Source organism: Euleptes europaea, chromosome 2, assembly GCF_029931775.1.
Source record: "Euleptes europaea isolate rEulEur1 chromosome 2, rEulEur1.hap1, whole genome shotgun sequence".
NCBI lineage: Eukaryota > Metazoa > Chordata > Lepidosauria > Squamata > Sphaerodactylidae > Euleptes > Euleptes europaea.
This window is the reverse complement of record NC_079313.1, coordinates 42882686-42897048: the sequence shown is the minus strand read 5'-3', so window position 1 is coordinate 42897048 and position 14363 is coordinate 42882686. Positions and strand designations below refer to the sequence as shown.

General features: G+C 42.9%; 3 protein-coding genes across 5 annotated transcripts in view; 1 reads left to right on the top strand and 2 right to left on the bottom strand.

Annotated features, from left to right (window-relative positions):
• The window catches only part of CDC14A (cell division cycle 14A), a 130670-nt gene that overhangs the window by 30428 nt on the left and 85879 nt on the right, over positions 1-14363 (bottom strand). For 2 of the 3 annotated variants that reach the window (XM_056867697.1, XM_056867699.1), the window contains one exon: positions 13597-13895. The exons of the other annotated variant lie outside the window; for it this stretch is intronic. In XM_056867697.1, the coding sequence (XP_056723675.1) occupies positions 13866-13895 (30 nt within the window). In that variant the 3' untranslated portion in view covers positions 13597-13865. Of the gene's footprint in view, positions 1-13596; positions 13896-14363 lie in introns of those variants that run through there. 3 annotated transcript variants of the gene reach the window in all.
• The window catches only part of RTCA (RNA 3'-terminal phosphate cyclase), a 197415-nt gene that overhangs the window by 110555 nt on the left and 72497 nt on the right, over positions 1-14363 (top strand). The gene's annotated exons all lie outside the window — the stretch shown is intronic.
• GPR88 (G protein-coupled receptor 88) lies at positions 5382-6467 on the bottom strand. Its single transcript, XM_056867700.1, has one exon. The coding sequence runs from the start codon at positions 6465-6467 to the stop codon at positions 5382-5384; it is 1086 nt and encodes a 361-aa protein (XP_056723678.1).

The window sequence follows — 14363 nt, the reverse complement described above, 5'->3', positions numbered from 1 at the left end:
GTGTTCACTTCGAAGACCCCCTTCTAAAAGACGAACAGTCTTGTAGCCTACTCTGATGTCACCTTAGCGCCACGGCTTGTGGTCTCCAGTTCGAATGTCTTTGAGGATATCTGGCTTTACTAATGCACTAGGGGCTCAGTTTCCTCCATAATGTGCGTGGAAGAGGTCTCGAACCCGGAAGGCTGCGAGAAAGCCTGGATATGCTGCAGCGCTAGGGGCTCTGTTCCCCATAATGTGCACTAATGAGACCTTGAAGTCGACAGGCTGCAAGAAAGCCATTTCACAAGCTTCAGAGCACCTGGAGTGCTCCCCCTCCCCTTCGTCCCAGGCCGAGAGCGAGCTGGCTTCCCGCCCAGTGGTCAGTAGGGGCGAGCTGGCTTCCCACACAATAGTCACTAGGGGCTCTGTCCCCTGTGACATGCATAGTCGAAAGGCTGCGTTGAAAGCCGTTTTACTGTTGCACTGGGAGCTCTGTCTTCTGTGCATGGATGAGACCTCGAAGTTGACTGGCTTCGAGGAAAGCCTGCTAATCTACAGCACTAGGGGATCAGTCCCCCATGATGTGCAGGGAGGAAGTCTCGAGGTCGAGTGATTCCAAGGAGATGGGAACTTCTACCCCTTCTCCTTTCAAGGTGAATGATTAAGAAGAGGTGGTTTGCCATTGCCTTCCTCTGCAAAGCCTTCCTTGGGAGTCTCCCTTCCAAATAGCAACCCTGCTTAGCTGCCGAGATCTGACAAGATCGGGCTTATGGTCTTTTATGCATGGATGTTTCATTCACCATCACCCCTCTGATGACTTCGGGTCTTTGTGTTGATTATGCATGCCATTTCTGACTGTCAGAGGTTGCCTTGCTCTCCCTGCATTTCCCTGCATGTTGAGAGACCTGTTTTATCTCACATTTGAAAACATAGGCAAAACATGGGGAAAAGCAGGGGGAGAGCAAGGCAACCTCTGACAGTCAGATATGGCATGCATAATCAACAGAAAGACCCGAAGTCTTCATAGGGGTGAAGGCGAGTGAAACAGCCATGCCTAAAAGACCTACCATGCCACCTTCCCTCCCAGAAATTGCCTTAAGGGCAACTGTATATAAATAAAATGTACCCTCTATTAAGTTATTAATTATTATTGCAAACTGCAACACTCAATACAGGACAGGGTTCCTGAGCTTAACGGTGCCTTTAAAAAGGGGGAACTTCAGTTGCTACAGCTTGTCCTGTTACAGCTTTGCCCAACAGTGGAGTAAAGCAAACCTGCCGAGAACATTCCTTCTACAGACATTTAAACGGCTGGGGGTCCAACCATCTATTTGGCACATCAATTCCTACACACAGAACCTCTCCTGCAGAAGCACAAACAATGAAACGCACAACAGAGTGATGTTTTGTACTGCCTCACGGCATGCCCTCTTCCAGGCTTAATTTTGCAGCCTTCCCACACTCTCAGCTGTTACCAGCCTCTGCATTATGGGGGAGGGCAATGCTCATGCAGGCTGGAAAATGCCAGATTAGGCAAGACAATACATATTTGCTCATAGATACCTTCAGCAAATTTGAATTGGTAAAAAATAGTTCACCTCAGTTATTTAAGGAGGTATCCATGGAATCAAAGGATCACATGGCTTTCTGATCTACCTAGAGTTGCCAGCTCCTAGTTGGGACATTTCTGGAGATTTGTGGGGTGAAGACTGAGAAGGGCTGGGTTTGGGGGAAAGGGCCTCCACACTGCCATAGTACCCACCCTCCAAAGCAGTTCTCCAGGAGCACTGATCTCTATCATATGGAGATCTGTTATAATTATGGGAAATCTCCAGCCTTCACTTGAGGTTGGCAACCCTAGATCTATCCCATGCCAGAACCATTCCTTAGAAACCCACATCCCCCACATAATTGAGATCTGGGGTGGCCAAACTCTGTGTTTTCAGCAGCCATTCTATTCTCTACTCAATCATTTATGGACCTGAAATTTGCAGCACTGCATTTTCAAGGCTACATAAGAAAGTCAGTGCTACATATTGTAAAGCAGGGGTGGGGAACCTTTTTTCCTCCAAGGGCTATTTGGATATTTATAACATCATTCGCGGGCCATACAAAATTATAAATTTAAAAATTAGCTGGCCAAGCCCCAAGCAGGCATCTGCCCCAGATGACCCCCCTGCGTGGGCAAGCAGGCAGGCATCCAACCAGTGGCGCACTCGCTCACCTGGTGGAACAGGATGGTCTGTTGCACCAGCCAGGCGTAGCCATCCAGCCACACACTGGAGTTGCTCCTGCTGCACATGGTCAGGGCCGGATTCTACAGCCGGCTCCTGCTACCTCTGCCTGCAGGGATGAAATGAGGATACACTGGCTAAGAACTCCCCCCCCCTTCACGCATTCTGGCCCTACCCCCTTTAAGCCCTCCATTGTCACCACTTCCGCCCCCAGCCCTCTTGTAGTACAGAGGGAATACGTTTCTCCATGGCCCGGGTGGGAAATGGTTAATACAGTTTCTTCGACGGTCCTAGCAGCTCCATAGCTAATGATTCTTCTGCAAAGGGGATAAAAGGTTCCTTTTCTCTGCAAAACAAACTCACATCCGCCTTGAATAGAGGCTATTCCTGTCTGCGGGGGGATCACCAGTCTTACATCCTTCTGAGCTAGAGATCTGCCAGGACCCATGAAGTGCCAGACCAAATGACTTCGCGGGCCTTAAATGGCCCCTGGGCCTGACATTCCCCACCCCTGTTGTAAAGGCTTCATAGTTACAGAGCACAGGGCATTTGGGCATAGCTGGGAGTCGGGACATTACATATAAAAGCCACTCTGACATTACAGTGTGGGGTCTTTGTCTCATTCACACACACAACTTTTGGAAATAATTTTCTTTCCCTTACAAGTGAAACTTAGAGGGAAAATACATTAACACCACCTTGGTTGTAACTGAGTAGAGCTTCCAGCAGCAAGAGAAAAATGCTTTATGGGCCAGATCTGGCTTATGGGTTATCTGTTTCGTATCACATGATGTACTTCAAGAAGAAAAATGGAGTACATCACACAGCTCTGGTTTATATGGATGTTGAAGATTGTAACAGTCAGTGATCACCCAGGAGTCATTAGGTTAGTTGCTCATTTTGAGAAAAAACATTGGATATTCAAAATGCAAGTTACACATTCCTTTCTCTGAATAGGAGGTAATTGCTTGAAATGCACTGAAGTTTTTAAATTACTTTTTATTATACAATTAAACACAGTTCAAGGGGAGCTGAGATTTAGAATGCCTTTATCAATAAATCTGTCAATTTCCATCTTCGGCTATAAAGTTCCACTTAACTCAAACAAATGACTCAAGAGGAAAACAGAACACTGCCAAAGTCATTAGCCAACTCTGATTGAGAGAACATTCCTTCCTGACCCCAAATATGGATTAACCATGAAGCAAAACCCATTTACAAGCTACTCTGGGACACAAAAATTACACTGAGTTCTTCCCTGCCTGTGTGGGTCCGAGTTGCGACAGTCTTTGTTGCTCTAGCTTACTTTCAAAGCTTAGCTGCCTGGTATCACAAGGTGGCTAGTAGACTGTGAAGCCCAGAAGCCAAATGCGTCAAGTCTCTGATCTTGCATTACTTAGATGAGGTCTTTAAAAATCGCAGGTTTCTCATGCCACCAACTGAGGATAACTTTTTGGAGGGGACTGGTTGCTCTTGCTTATCATCAGCTCCTGCTTTCAGAGCACCATTAACGAACTTCAGGATATATGAAAATGCAAAGACAGTGTTTTATATATACAAGATCATCCTATGTTACAGAGTACGCAGGTTGGGCCTGGGATCCCCAAACTGTGCCAAATGTACACAGTCAGTTGTAGGATTCAAAGCCAGAGCCCAAAATGAAACTGGACTACACTTTGTGGCCCCAGTCTAGTTGAAGCAAGTTGCTCACACCTCATTTAAATCCCATTGCATTCAGAGAAGAATGCATCCCAATTCTGCACATGCCCACTTGGAAGTAATTCCCATTGGATTCAATGGGGGCTTACTCTGAAGTAAGGGTACAGAGAACTGTAGGCTTCATTTAGCCACACTGGAGCAAGTGTATCATTGGGCTGATTTAACATTTAACAACGAATATTAGAGTTTATTTCATTTTCATTAAAAAAAATGTTCTGAAACTCACAATGGGCTGCTTGCACTTGCCTAAGTCAAAATCATATTTTGAAAGTGAAAGGCAAGAACTAGGGCAGTAGAGAAAGCCAACAGACTGAATAGTATGCTGGAGAGTGGGAAGCAACTCAGTTCCCAGCCATTATTCATATGGAGCTGGGGTATGATAACCTTTACACGGGAAGATCATGTCAGAAAGCTTTTCATATCGTCTGAGAAAGACGTTATATACTTAAAAGTGGCTTTAGCTAAGGTACTTCCACTGATGGAGATCTCATGAGGAAGGCTATTTTTCTAAATACAGAATTCATAGGAATTCATTGTTCACACACACAAACACACTGCCTCAAACACACTAATATTTTCATTATGGCCTCTCTTTTGTAGTCCATTCAAGGTGGCCAGCATGAGAATTAGCTCAGTTAGGGTAAAAGGATACCCATGACTGAGTAGGATCTGAACCCATATCTCCACTGGATCAACACATTATCCGTGGCACGGAGTTAGTTTTCTTAACTTCCTTTTGTGCTCTTGTTGCTCATCCATCATAATGATGGCTATTTTGCCGCTAGATGTCCTAAATTCCTAATCTGCTTTGACTGTACACAGACAATTTGAAAGTTAGATTCCTATTGGTGAATGGAATAAACCCACACTACCTAAGCACAGTGGAGAAATACTACTGTCAAGTTCTAGAGGGTTTTCTACTCCTGGCCTCCACAATTCATTATCTTATAATAGAAACAGAGAAAGAACCAAATGCTGAGGAACTCATTTGGCTCTGATTGGGAGCAGTTTTTCAAGGTCTCAGGCAGAGGGCCTTTCCCAGCCCTTTGGACCTTACACATACCAAGCATGCCCTCCACTACTGAGCTGCAGCAATCCTACCCTTACAGACTGATCTCCATCGGCACTTCTGTGAGCCAAGAAAGGAATGCAAAATTTCAGGCAAAAAGTTAAGACACTGACAGGCAAATTGAGGTATATAATATGCTTTCAGCCTGACTACATTAAACCACTGTAAAATTCCATGAAATAAAAAAAATGATTCGATACAAAATTTATAATATATATAACAAATTTTAAGCTGACAAGTGTCGCTATGGCAGCAATTTAAGTCTCTCTTCAGGGAGCGGTGGAGAGCATTTCAGTGAGTCATTTCCAGTCACAACTACAGACATTTCAAATGCTTCTCAGCACCTTTTCACTGAACATGCACAAGTTTTCACAGGTGGGTCACTGAAGTACCAAGCCGCCCATGCTCTCCATCTTTGTACCCTGCTGAGATGGCTCCTGAGGTGGAAGAGAGACTGTGGGGAGGGCCAGAGTATCTGCTGCTGCCACTGCAGTTTCCCCTCCTGGTAGAACTAAACGTATGCAACGTCTAAATTCCTCATTCTTCCATGTATACAGCAGTGGATTGAAGGCAGACAGAGAACAAAAGAGTAGCCAGCTGGCTAGCTGCACCCCCCGAGGGATGGGTTGGAAGAAAAAGCCTAGCAGGCTGACCCACACCAGGGGCTGGGTGGCCAGGAGAAACACAAGGCAGAGGAGCAACACAGAGATGCTGCTCAAGCGCCGCTGTGTCCTGCGTGGCACTTGTGGGGCAGCTGGGAAGGGCAGCTGCTGAAGCAGATGGAAGTTGAGGACACTGACCCGTTTGACGCTGCCCCGCACCCTCCTTACAATCCCCATGTAGCAGTGCAGCAGCACAAGTGTCTGGCTAAGCAGAGCCAGGGCTACCATCAGGCCTGCGTAATTGGAGTCGTTTCCGCTAGTAGTACTTCTGGACTCCTGCTGGTCATACTGCCGTGCGTGCAGTCTGGATGGAACCAAGACGAGAAGCAGGGCACACCCCCACGACAGGCCGATCATCCAGGCCGTGTGCTTCTGCTGGTAAACAGCCTGGTATGTGATTGGAGGCTTGGTGATGAGGACATATCGGTTGAGAGCCACCAAGAGGTGAGAAAGCAGTGAAACAATGAGTCCCAAGCCTACAAGCCCAACCCGGAGCAAGTGATACCCTTCTGACTGAGCCGTAGCAGAGCCTGGCGGTAGCAACCCTTGCACTGCTTCCTGTGGCATCCAAAGTCCACACACGCATAGATCGGCAATGCAACCATTCACAATGAAAGTATTGCTAGTGGTGCGCAGCTTCCTGAAGGTAAAGACCAGATAAATGACAGTGATGTTGGATAAAGTGCCAGAAATAGCCAACAGTACATAAAGAAGAGACAAAGAGATCCTGGAGCTGAGGGAGTCTTCTTCACAAAGCAGCAGATGCAAGGAGCTTGAGCTCCAGGAGAAGGAAGAGTTGGGCATGCTGTGGAGCATAAATCCAGTGCTTTTGCACCTCTACCTCTAGATAAATCTCACCACTGGCTTTGGCCAACCGAGCCATGAAGAAATGTGGAAGATAAATGTGGACTACGCACAACCCAACAAGGGCAAATGCAGATAATGGGAAAAGTCCAAAACATGCTGAGAACAGAGACAACAATATCTAAAACAGGAAATAAAACTTTTTCTTCACATCAGTACATGCTAAATCTTGAAGTCAGTTGTTGGCAAAAAATAGGATTTTTCCACGGCAAAAAATATATGGCAATTCCTCAAGAAGTGAAACAAGGAGAACAGGCATATTCGAGAGGATGCAGCCATCATGATCTCAGGCAAGTGTTTGGAAGCCAGGCAAGCAGAAGAAGACAGCGCCAGTAGCATATGGAGGAATGCAATCTGACAGATGTCCATGGTCGGAATCAAGTTGACAAGATGGGCAAGAGCATGTAGTGCCCAAAAAGAAGCAAGCAAGCAGGTGAGAGAGAAGAAACAATGGTTACCTGTGCAAATACCGGGTGACGAACAGCCTCAAGAGCATTAACGCACCTCATCTGAAAACTCAGGGCTTCTTCTAGTGCTCTACAGTACACACGATGTACATCAGCCAGGGAAAATTCGATGCTTCTACTCTATGAATTATTCAACTGATTTCAGGCTTGTGAGAGCAGGAGGGAGGGGAGGAAAAGAGCTCCGCATGCTCTGGAAAGACTGCAATTACACAGCCGGAATGTTTCCCACCCCCTAACACACACCTCCAGCACCCTGGTTCTAACACCACCTTCCCGTTCACTTCTCCTGGACCTTTCCAATATTGCTAAAATCCAGCCCAGGAGGGACAGAGACACCTCTGCTCACACTTCATTGTACTTGACTTCTTCCAGTCTGTGTTATTTCAGGGAAAGATTTTATGCGTCTGTGGCTCAAAAAACAATTCTAATTTTAGAGCAAATCTTTCGGTGCAATATGCAGACACACTTACATGCTGCTCCTTGGTAACGGAATCTTTATCATATTATGGAGTTGCCTTCTAATATCTATCTATTGAGATTTTTCTTGAGCTTTGAATTGGGCGTGGTACGGATATGATGAAAAAATATTTCTTACAGCTAACACTCACTCAGCGAGAGATTATGCTTCTTATATTTAAAACCTATTAAAAAAATCCCTTCCCATTGAAAATCCCCAAGGCATTGTACAAAAGAAATATCACAATCCAACAGAATAAAAATTATTAAGAACAGTACATCAAAAGCAGCAGCCTTTAAAATGCCCATATTTTTATTCTTGTACTTCCTGGATAAATTCTTTCACTTTAGGGATAAATTCAGACAAGCAAACCCCCCCCACCCCAATCACCATCTGTTATATTTTAGCCCCACTTTCCTTCAAGGAGCTCAGATCAGTGTACACAGTCTTTTCCTTTCCCACCTTACTGTAACAACCCTGTGAGGTGAATTATTTCATTAATTGCTTGCTTCATTTACCATCCACCTTCCTCACTGAGACTCAAGGCGAATTACAGAATTATAGAAACAATGCAGTAAAGAGCTGTAGAATACATACAATAAGCAATGCAATAAATTTGGATTGCATGATTAGAGAAGAATGAAATAAAAACAGTACAATATCTTGTAAACAATATGGAGGGGAGAGAAAACTGCTTAAAATTTCCACAGACAACTTAAACTACCCCTCTGGCCTCATGAACAATTCTGTTCTATGTGTCTTGTGAAATGATACAAATGTGGGAGCCTTCCTGATCTCCTCGGGCAGGCCATTCCACCAGGTGGGAGCCACCTTAGCGAATGCTCAGGAATGCGCAGGTATGCCTAACTGCCTCAAGGTTATCCAAAGAATTTCATGGCAGAGCAGGGAAGCAAAATGACGTCACCTGGGTCCTACTCTGGAATTTGAAGCAGTACATCACACTGTTTAGCAGTGTGTGTGTCATGGATGGATTATCCTGTGGCTAGGGGTCTTGATTTTGTTAAAAATTCTGAGCATACAGCATGAACCAAAAATTATCCACAGCGTTAGAATGCACATAGAAATCTCACCATAAGACTCCTGCCAAAAGTTTCTTTACACCGGAAAAGCCACTTGTGCAGAAACCAGTAGATTGCGCAATTAAGATTTCCCCCCCAAATTATTTTTTCATATTAATTCAAAGAGAAAATATTAATCAATATAACCTACAGTTGCTCACTTAGTATACTGTACTATTAATTCACTGTTTAACAGACCACCCAAAAAGGAAATAAGTATTTTCACAGACATCACAGATTGTGTCCATGAAATACAGCCTGTCTGTTGCTCAATGGTGGTGGAAAGAGCCATTGCAGCCGATGGGGTTTGCAAGGCAAGAGGCAGAGATGGTTTGCCTTGCCTGCCCCGGCATTGCAACCCTGGGTTTCCTTGACAGGCTCCCATCCCTTTCACGATGTGATGACAGCAGGTTTGCCTAGGCCATCCAGGTCAGGGCCTGCTGCTCAATACTGCTATATATTTAGAAACACTTAACATAAAAAATGTAAAGCTTGCCCCCACCAGTAATTTCCAGTAATGGGATTCCCAACAATTAAGATTTTCACAGCCCCCCCCCCCAATCCTGCTGCAGCCCAAAGTGACCCACAACATTCCGTCCCTGGGAAACATCTCCCCCCAAATAGCATCAGGGTGGATTCAGAGGCCTGTAGATAGATGGGTGGATCATTGAAAATCCATTTGCATTTGTGGAAATCCTCCACTGGATCAAAGCCATAAACTAGATCAGTGTTCAGGGGTGATTCTTGCCTTTTATGTTGGGAAAGGGGAAAATAGCATGGAGTTACTTTGCAAGTGAGTCCTAAAAAGTAGAGTCAGTTTCAAAGTGAGTCACACTTTACAAAGTTGGAGACCCAGAGCTTTAGTGTATACCACCACAAACACTAACTGTATGTGTGGCAACCCTTACATGTATATACTGAGCAAACATGCTTACAATGTAATGCACAGTGCAAGTGCAAAAGTCGTTTCAGACAAAAAAAAGTTCCTCAAACCCATTAAATGGGAACTGCGAAAAGGGCCCACCCCTCCACTGTTCTGAACCAAGGTTTAAAATCATCAACCCAAACAGCATCTCATTTTCAAGCTCCTTGGGTCTGCTAGTTCAAAGCAAGCCCAAACCAGCTTGATTCATGAGGTGCTTTCAAAGTACTCCCTAAGAAAGATAATGAGAAACAACAGCATTCAGCTCCGATTATGAGGATGACAAAGCAGCCTCACTCGCCTCTGCCATCTCTTCCTTCCATCCCCAAGTTGCCAGCTTGTGTCTTGGTTGAATAACGAAAACCTCATACAATTTTTTTTTTAAATCCCTTTTTGAAAACAGGGAAAAAAGCAGTGGTAGCCAACTTTTGCTCCAGTTCAAAGTCATCAGTGCTGCTCTGGTACACACAACATTATACATGCAATCTGCTGTGTCACGCACGGGGTGATTTTCCCTCTCATTTACTAAGCAAGCATGTAGTGGCAGAGGCTGAGGCAGTCAAGAGCACAGGCACGAATTTATACCAGAGCCAGGAACAAGGGCCCACCCGCTTCTGATTGCACAGACTGTATCACAAGTGCACGCACCATTGGTCATCCATTGTAGAGAGTTCGAAAGCAGAGGTCCACTCTTGTTTTTGGAACTGCTATTTGACATCCAATCAAATGATGAAGATGGGAGTTATTGACTGAAGTGCAATAGCTATTATGTACTCCTGTTTTAAAGCTTGTGATATGGTAGCCTCTGAACACAGGGTTTCGAAGTAATGTATTGGGGGGGGGAGAGTGAGAATCCACAATCAAGGATCAATTAGATGATATCAGACTATAGTCTGTGACTTACTGTGCCAATCCATATTTACAGACCTGGCACCAGCCAGATGACTGAGGGTGGCATAGCTCAAAAGAACAATTGCTTCTTCAGTACTTATCGTCCACTTTGTACAAAATTAATTATGCGTGTGTTAAGTGCTGTCAAGTCGCTTTTGACTTATGGTGACCCTTTGAATCAATGTCCTCCAGAATGTCTTATTGTTAACAGCCTTGCTCAGGTCTTGCAAAATGATATACAGACAATAAAAACTACACAAGCATTTACAAGTTGAAGAGTAGAATTGGGCCTGTTGGCATACAGATGTCTGTATTTAGCCAAGCACCTGCAACAAGCCATGTTTGTACAAGTTTAGGCATGTATTCTGCTCCATATGATCCATAGCACTGTGTTACAGTTCTCCAAGCACACAGAACCTAGGTGTGTATACTTGTACACACAAAGGACTCACAGTGGGCCATTTAGCTGACTGCATGTATACTGGAGATGGGACCAATGTGTGTGATCCTGGTCATGACTACCCATGTATAATATATACCTAAGGCCACATAGTGAGTCATGGGAGAAGTGAGATTCATATCGAGAACCACCCAGGTTGTAGCTCAGTCTCTTAGCTACTATATTACACAAGCACTGTAGCTCTTATGGCAGCAAAAAACAGATCTGAAAATAAATTATGCAAGAGAGGAAATGCAGACTGATTAAAAAGAAGAGCTGATTTTTATACCCCAATTTTCTCTACCTCAAGGAGTCTCAAATTGGCTTACAATCACCTTCCCTTCCCCTTCCCACAACAGACACCTTGTGAGGAAGGTGGGGCTGAGAGAGTTCAGAGAGAACTGTGACTAGCCTAAGGCCACCCAGCAGGCTTCATGTGGAGGAGTGGGGAATCAAACCCGGTTCTCCAGATTAGCGTCTACTGCTCTTAACCACTGTACCACACTGGCTCTCTTAATTTGTGTGATACATGCTACAAAATACAGTTTCCCTTGATGCAGAAGGGAACTTTTTTAATGCATGGGTTACACCTAATTCTAGTCGTAAGAGTCTTGAATCAACCTTTAGCCCTGTATATACTATACTATTATATACTGATATACTATAGTGCTAGTACACAATCAGTCATTTGCATAGCACTTTTGAAGACTAACATGCTTTGCAAATTACCAATGATGTAATCATTTGAACTCTCCAATTAGATTACTTTGACAGCAGAGGGACATGAAGAAGAAATATTGGCAGGGGATGGGATGGAAGGAAATACCAGTCTTGACAAAGACCCCTCTCTTGAGTCCCAGCCAGAGCTCATTGTCAGGAAAAAATTGTTTGTCAGCTCTAACTACACAAGAATCCTTAGCTGCAGTCATTATAAATGACAATTTGGGAAGGATGTTCCAGGGGGCCATAAAATGTGCTATGAAGAAGATTTTTTTTTTTGCCATAGAGTTATAGCTGAGCAGAATTATATTCCTTAAAATCCACAGGTAGATAGAATTCAACAAAAAAAGAAAGAAACTGTGTAATTTTTACTTTTATTATGGATTAGCATTTGTATCTCTACATTTCAAAAATAGTATATCTTTTTAGTAAGTACGCTAGTAGCAAAATACATCTGAAACTTTGTAAGAGGTAGAATTACCTTAGAATTTGCCAATCACTCATATACAATACATTAGGTACATTATAAAAAGTTACATTATTGCATTCGGTGATCAAAACAGGTGCAATCAAGAATTTAGCTACCATAATTATGACCATTTCCCTTCAAATTAATGTACACCTTTTCCCTCAAAATTAATTATACTGCCTTGATATGCAACAAAAAAGCCTTCACTTAGTTTAATATTGAGTTTTCTTCTTAGTATGTTATAAATGGTAAGCAAAACGCATATTACCATTTCCCTTATACAGCTGCAGCATTCTGAATGACACCACCTGCTAGCACTGCAAACAGAGAAACCGATGGGAAGTGATGCTATTTCAGAACTATTTTTGAATAATTCCAATACACAGTTACGTTTCTCTCAGCAACATTTGTTGGAAAGGCTTCAATGATTAAAGTTAATAGAGAACTAAAGCTGAGATTAATCGGCAACAACAGTATGGTGTATAAACACAGCATGGTGGAATATGTGATCATACAATGGCTACAATGGAACAGCGTGGTCTGCACTAAGTTTTAAGAATGCACCTGCACTTTCTAATGAAAGATGTGTAATAGTCCACATAAATTTGTGTCAACACAAATTTGCACCTTTAATGTAACACTTTGCATCTTAGAAGTAAAAAAAGTCCAGCAAACCTAAAATTGAAGACATTACAAATTCAGAGAAACACAAGGTTTCAGCTGCTAGGCACCAGCCCTCTCTGCTAATCAAAGCAGTGTGTTTCCTCTGGGGTTTACATTCTGATAGAAGTACAGTTTTTAGCACAGAAAACATTATGCAGAAAACAATACAGAAAGTAAGGCTCCAAGAGTAGATTTAGACAATCTTTTACAAAAGGAATTCTTGGGCTGAAAATGTTAATCAATATGACAGATTGTTTAAAATTACATTCCCTTCCCACAGTGTGGAAAAAAGAAGAAAACACCAACTCAGGACCTTAGAATAGGCCAGAGACAACATATCAATCCCTTTTGAAAGCCCATTTTAAGCATTAGCACTTAAAAGCGAAAAAGAACAAGAATAAAATTAACTTGTTCCCCACCAAGTTAAGATCTTTAAACTGAACCTCAGTGATATATGCCTGAAATAAAACCAGCATGTTCTGCCCCTAATGGTTAGAACCCAGGGCTTTGCAAGTTGTTTTCTGTGTATGCACAGGTGCCATTTACCTCCCCACTTCCCAGCAGCAACTTGTGCTTTCTGAAGGTTGGGTAACCCTCCAAAACAGTAGTCTATGGGCTGCTATTCAAAGGAACCCCCCCCCCCCACACACACACACAAGTATAAGTGCTTTGTATACACAGGCTTCTCAGGGTTCAGGCTAACATTTGCACTATAAAATTCTGATATTTAAAAATACACATTTTTGGTAAAAAAACAACAACCCCGAAACAAATCAAAATATAGTCTACTTTTTAAACACAATTTATATATTAGGTACAGTGTATATATATATACACACAGTGTGTGTGTGTGTGTGTACACACACACATACATATATATATACATACATACATATATATACACCAAAATATTTACCAAAATATTTTACTCAGTACATATACATTGTAACACTGCTGTACTTACAAATGTATTGCTAAACTTCATTACAAATATCCCTAGTATTAAAATCTCACTTCTGTGCACACAATTGTAATATTCAGAAGTACAGTGTACTTGCAGCAGTCACTAAGAGAAGTCTGCAGTTATTCAAAGACCTAGTTGTCTTTAGAGTTCTAATCGAGTATGAAAGGGTCTCTTCCCTGTGGGTTGCTTGTTCCCCTCAATATTGTTCGTCCGTGAAGAACACTGAATTTGTAAGAGCTATCCAGCTTTCACCGAAGCAACAAGGCTTTAGTGCTGAACATATTCAGACTGAAGGGACTGTACAGATGAGAAACAGAAACTAGTGTTAACATTCCAGTGAAGATTCATTAACCTTCAAGCAATATAAAAACAATATTCTTTCAAACTGGAATCTTGTAAGACTAACAAATATGCAACACATCCAAGCTATACAGAACCAGTCAATAAACTGAATTTGCCTATGAGAAATGCAATACAAATAGGAATGAGGAAAAAATAGCAGTAAACTTGGCTGCATTCAGACAATAAACTGTGTTGTGTTTAAACTTTGACTTGTTTCAGCAGTGGGTTGTACAACAAACTGGTTAGTTTACTAGTCATTTGTATGTAAACCCCGGTGTTTGCTTATGGCCCCCCTGCAGGAAGGACGTGCTCTGTAAACAGACATCTCTGTGTCCAGGCAATCCATGAGGTAAATCTACTCAACCAACTGTGGTTGACAAAGAGTCATTATTAGTACATCCTGTGGTTGCACTACAGCTACAA

Coding starts and splice junctions, on each gene's coding strand:
- GPR88 (XM_056867700.1), bottom strand. CDS start 6,467: ATGCCCAACTCTTCCTTCTCCTGGAGCTCAAGCTCCTTGCATCTGCTG.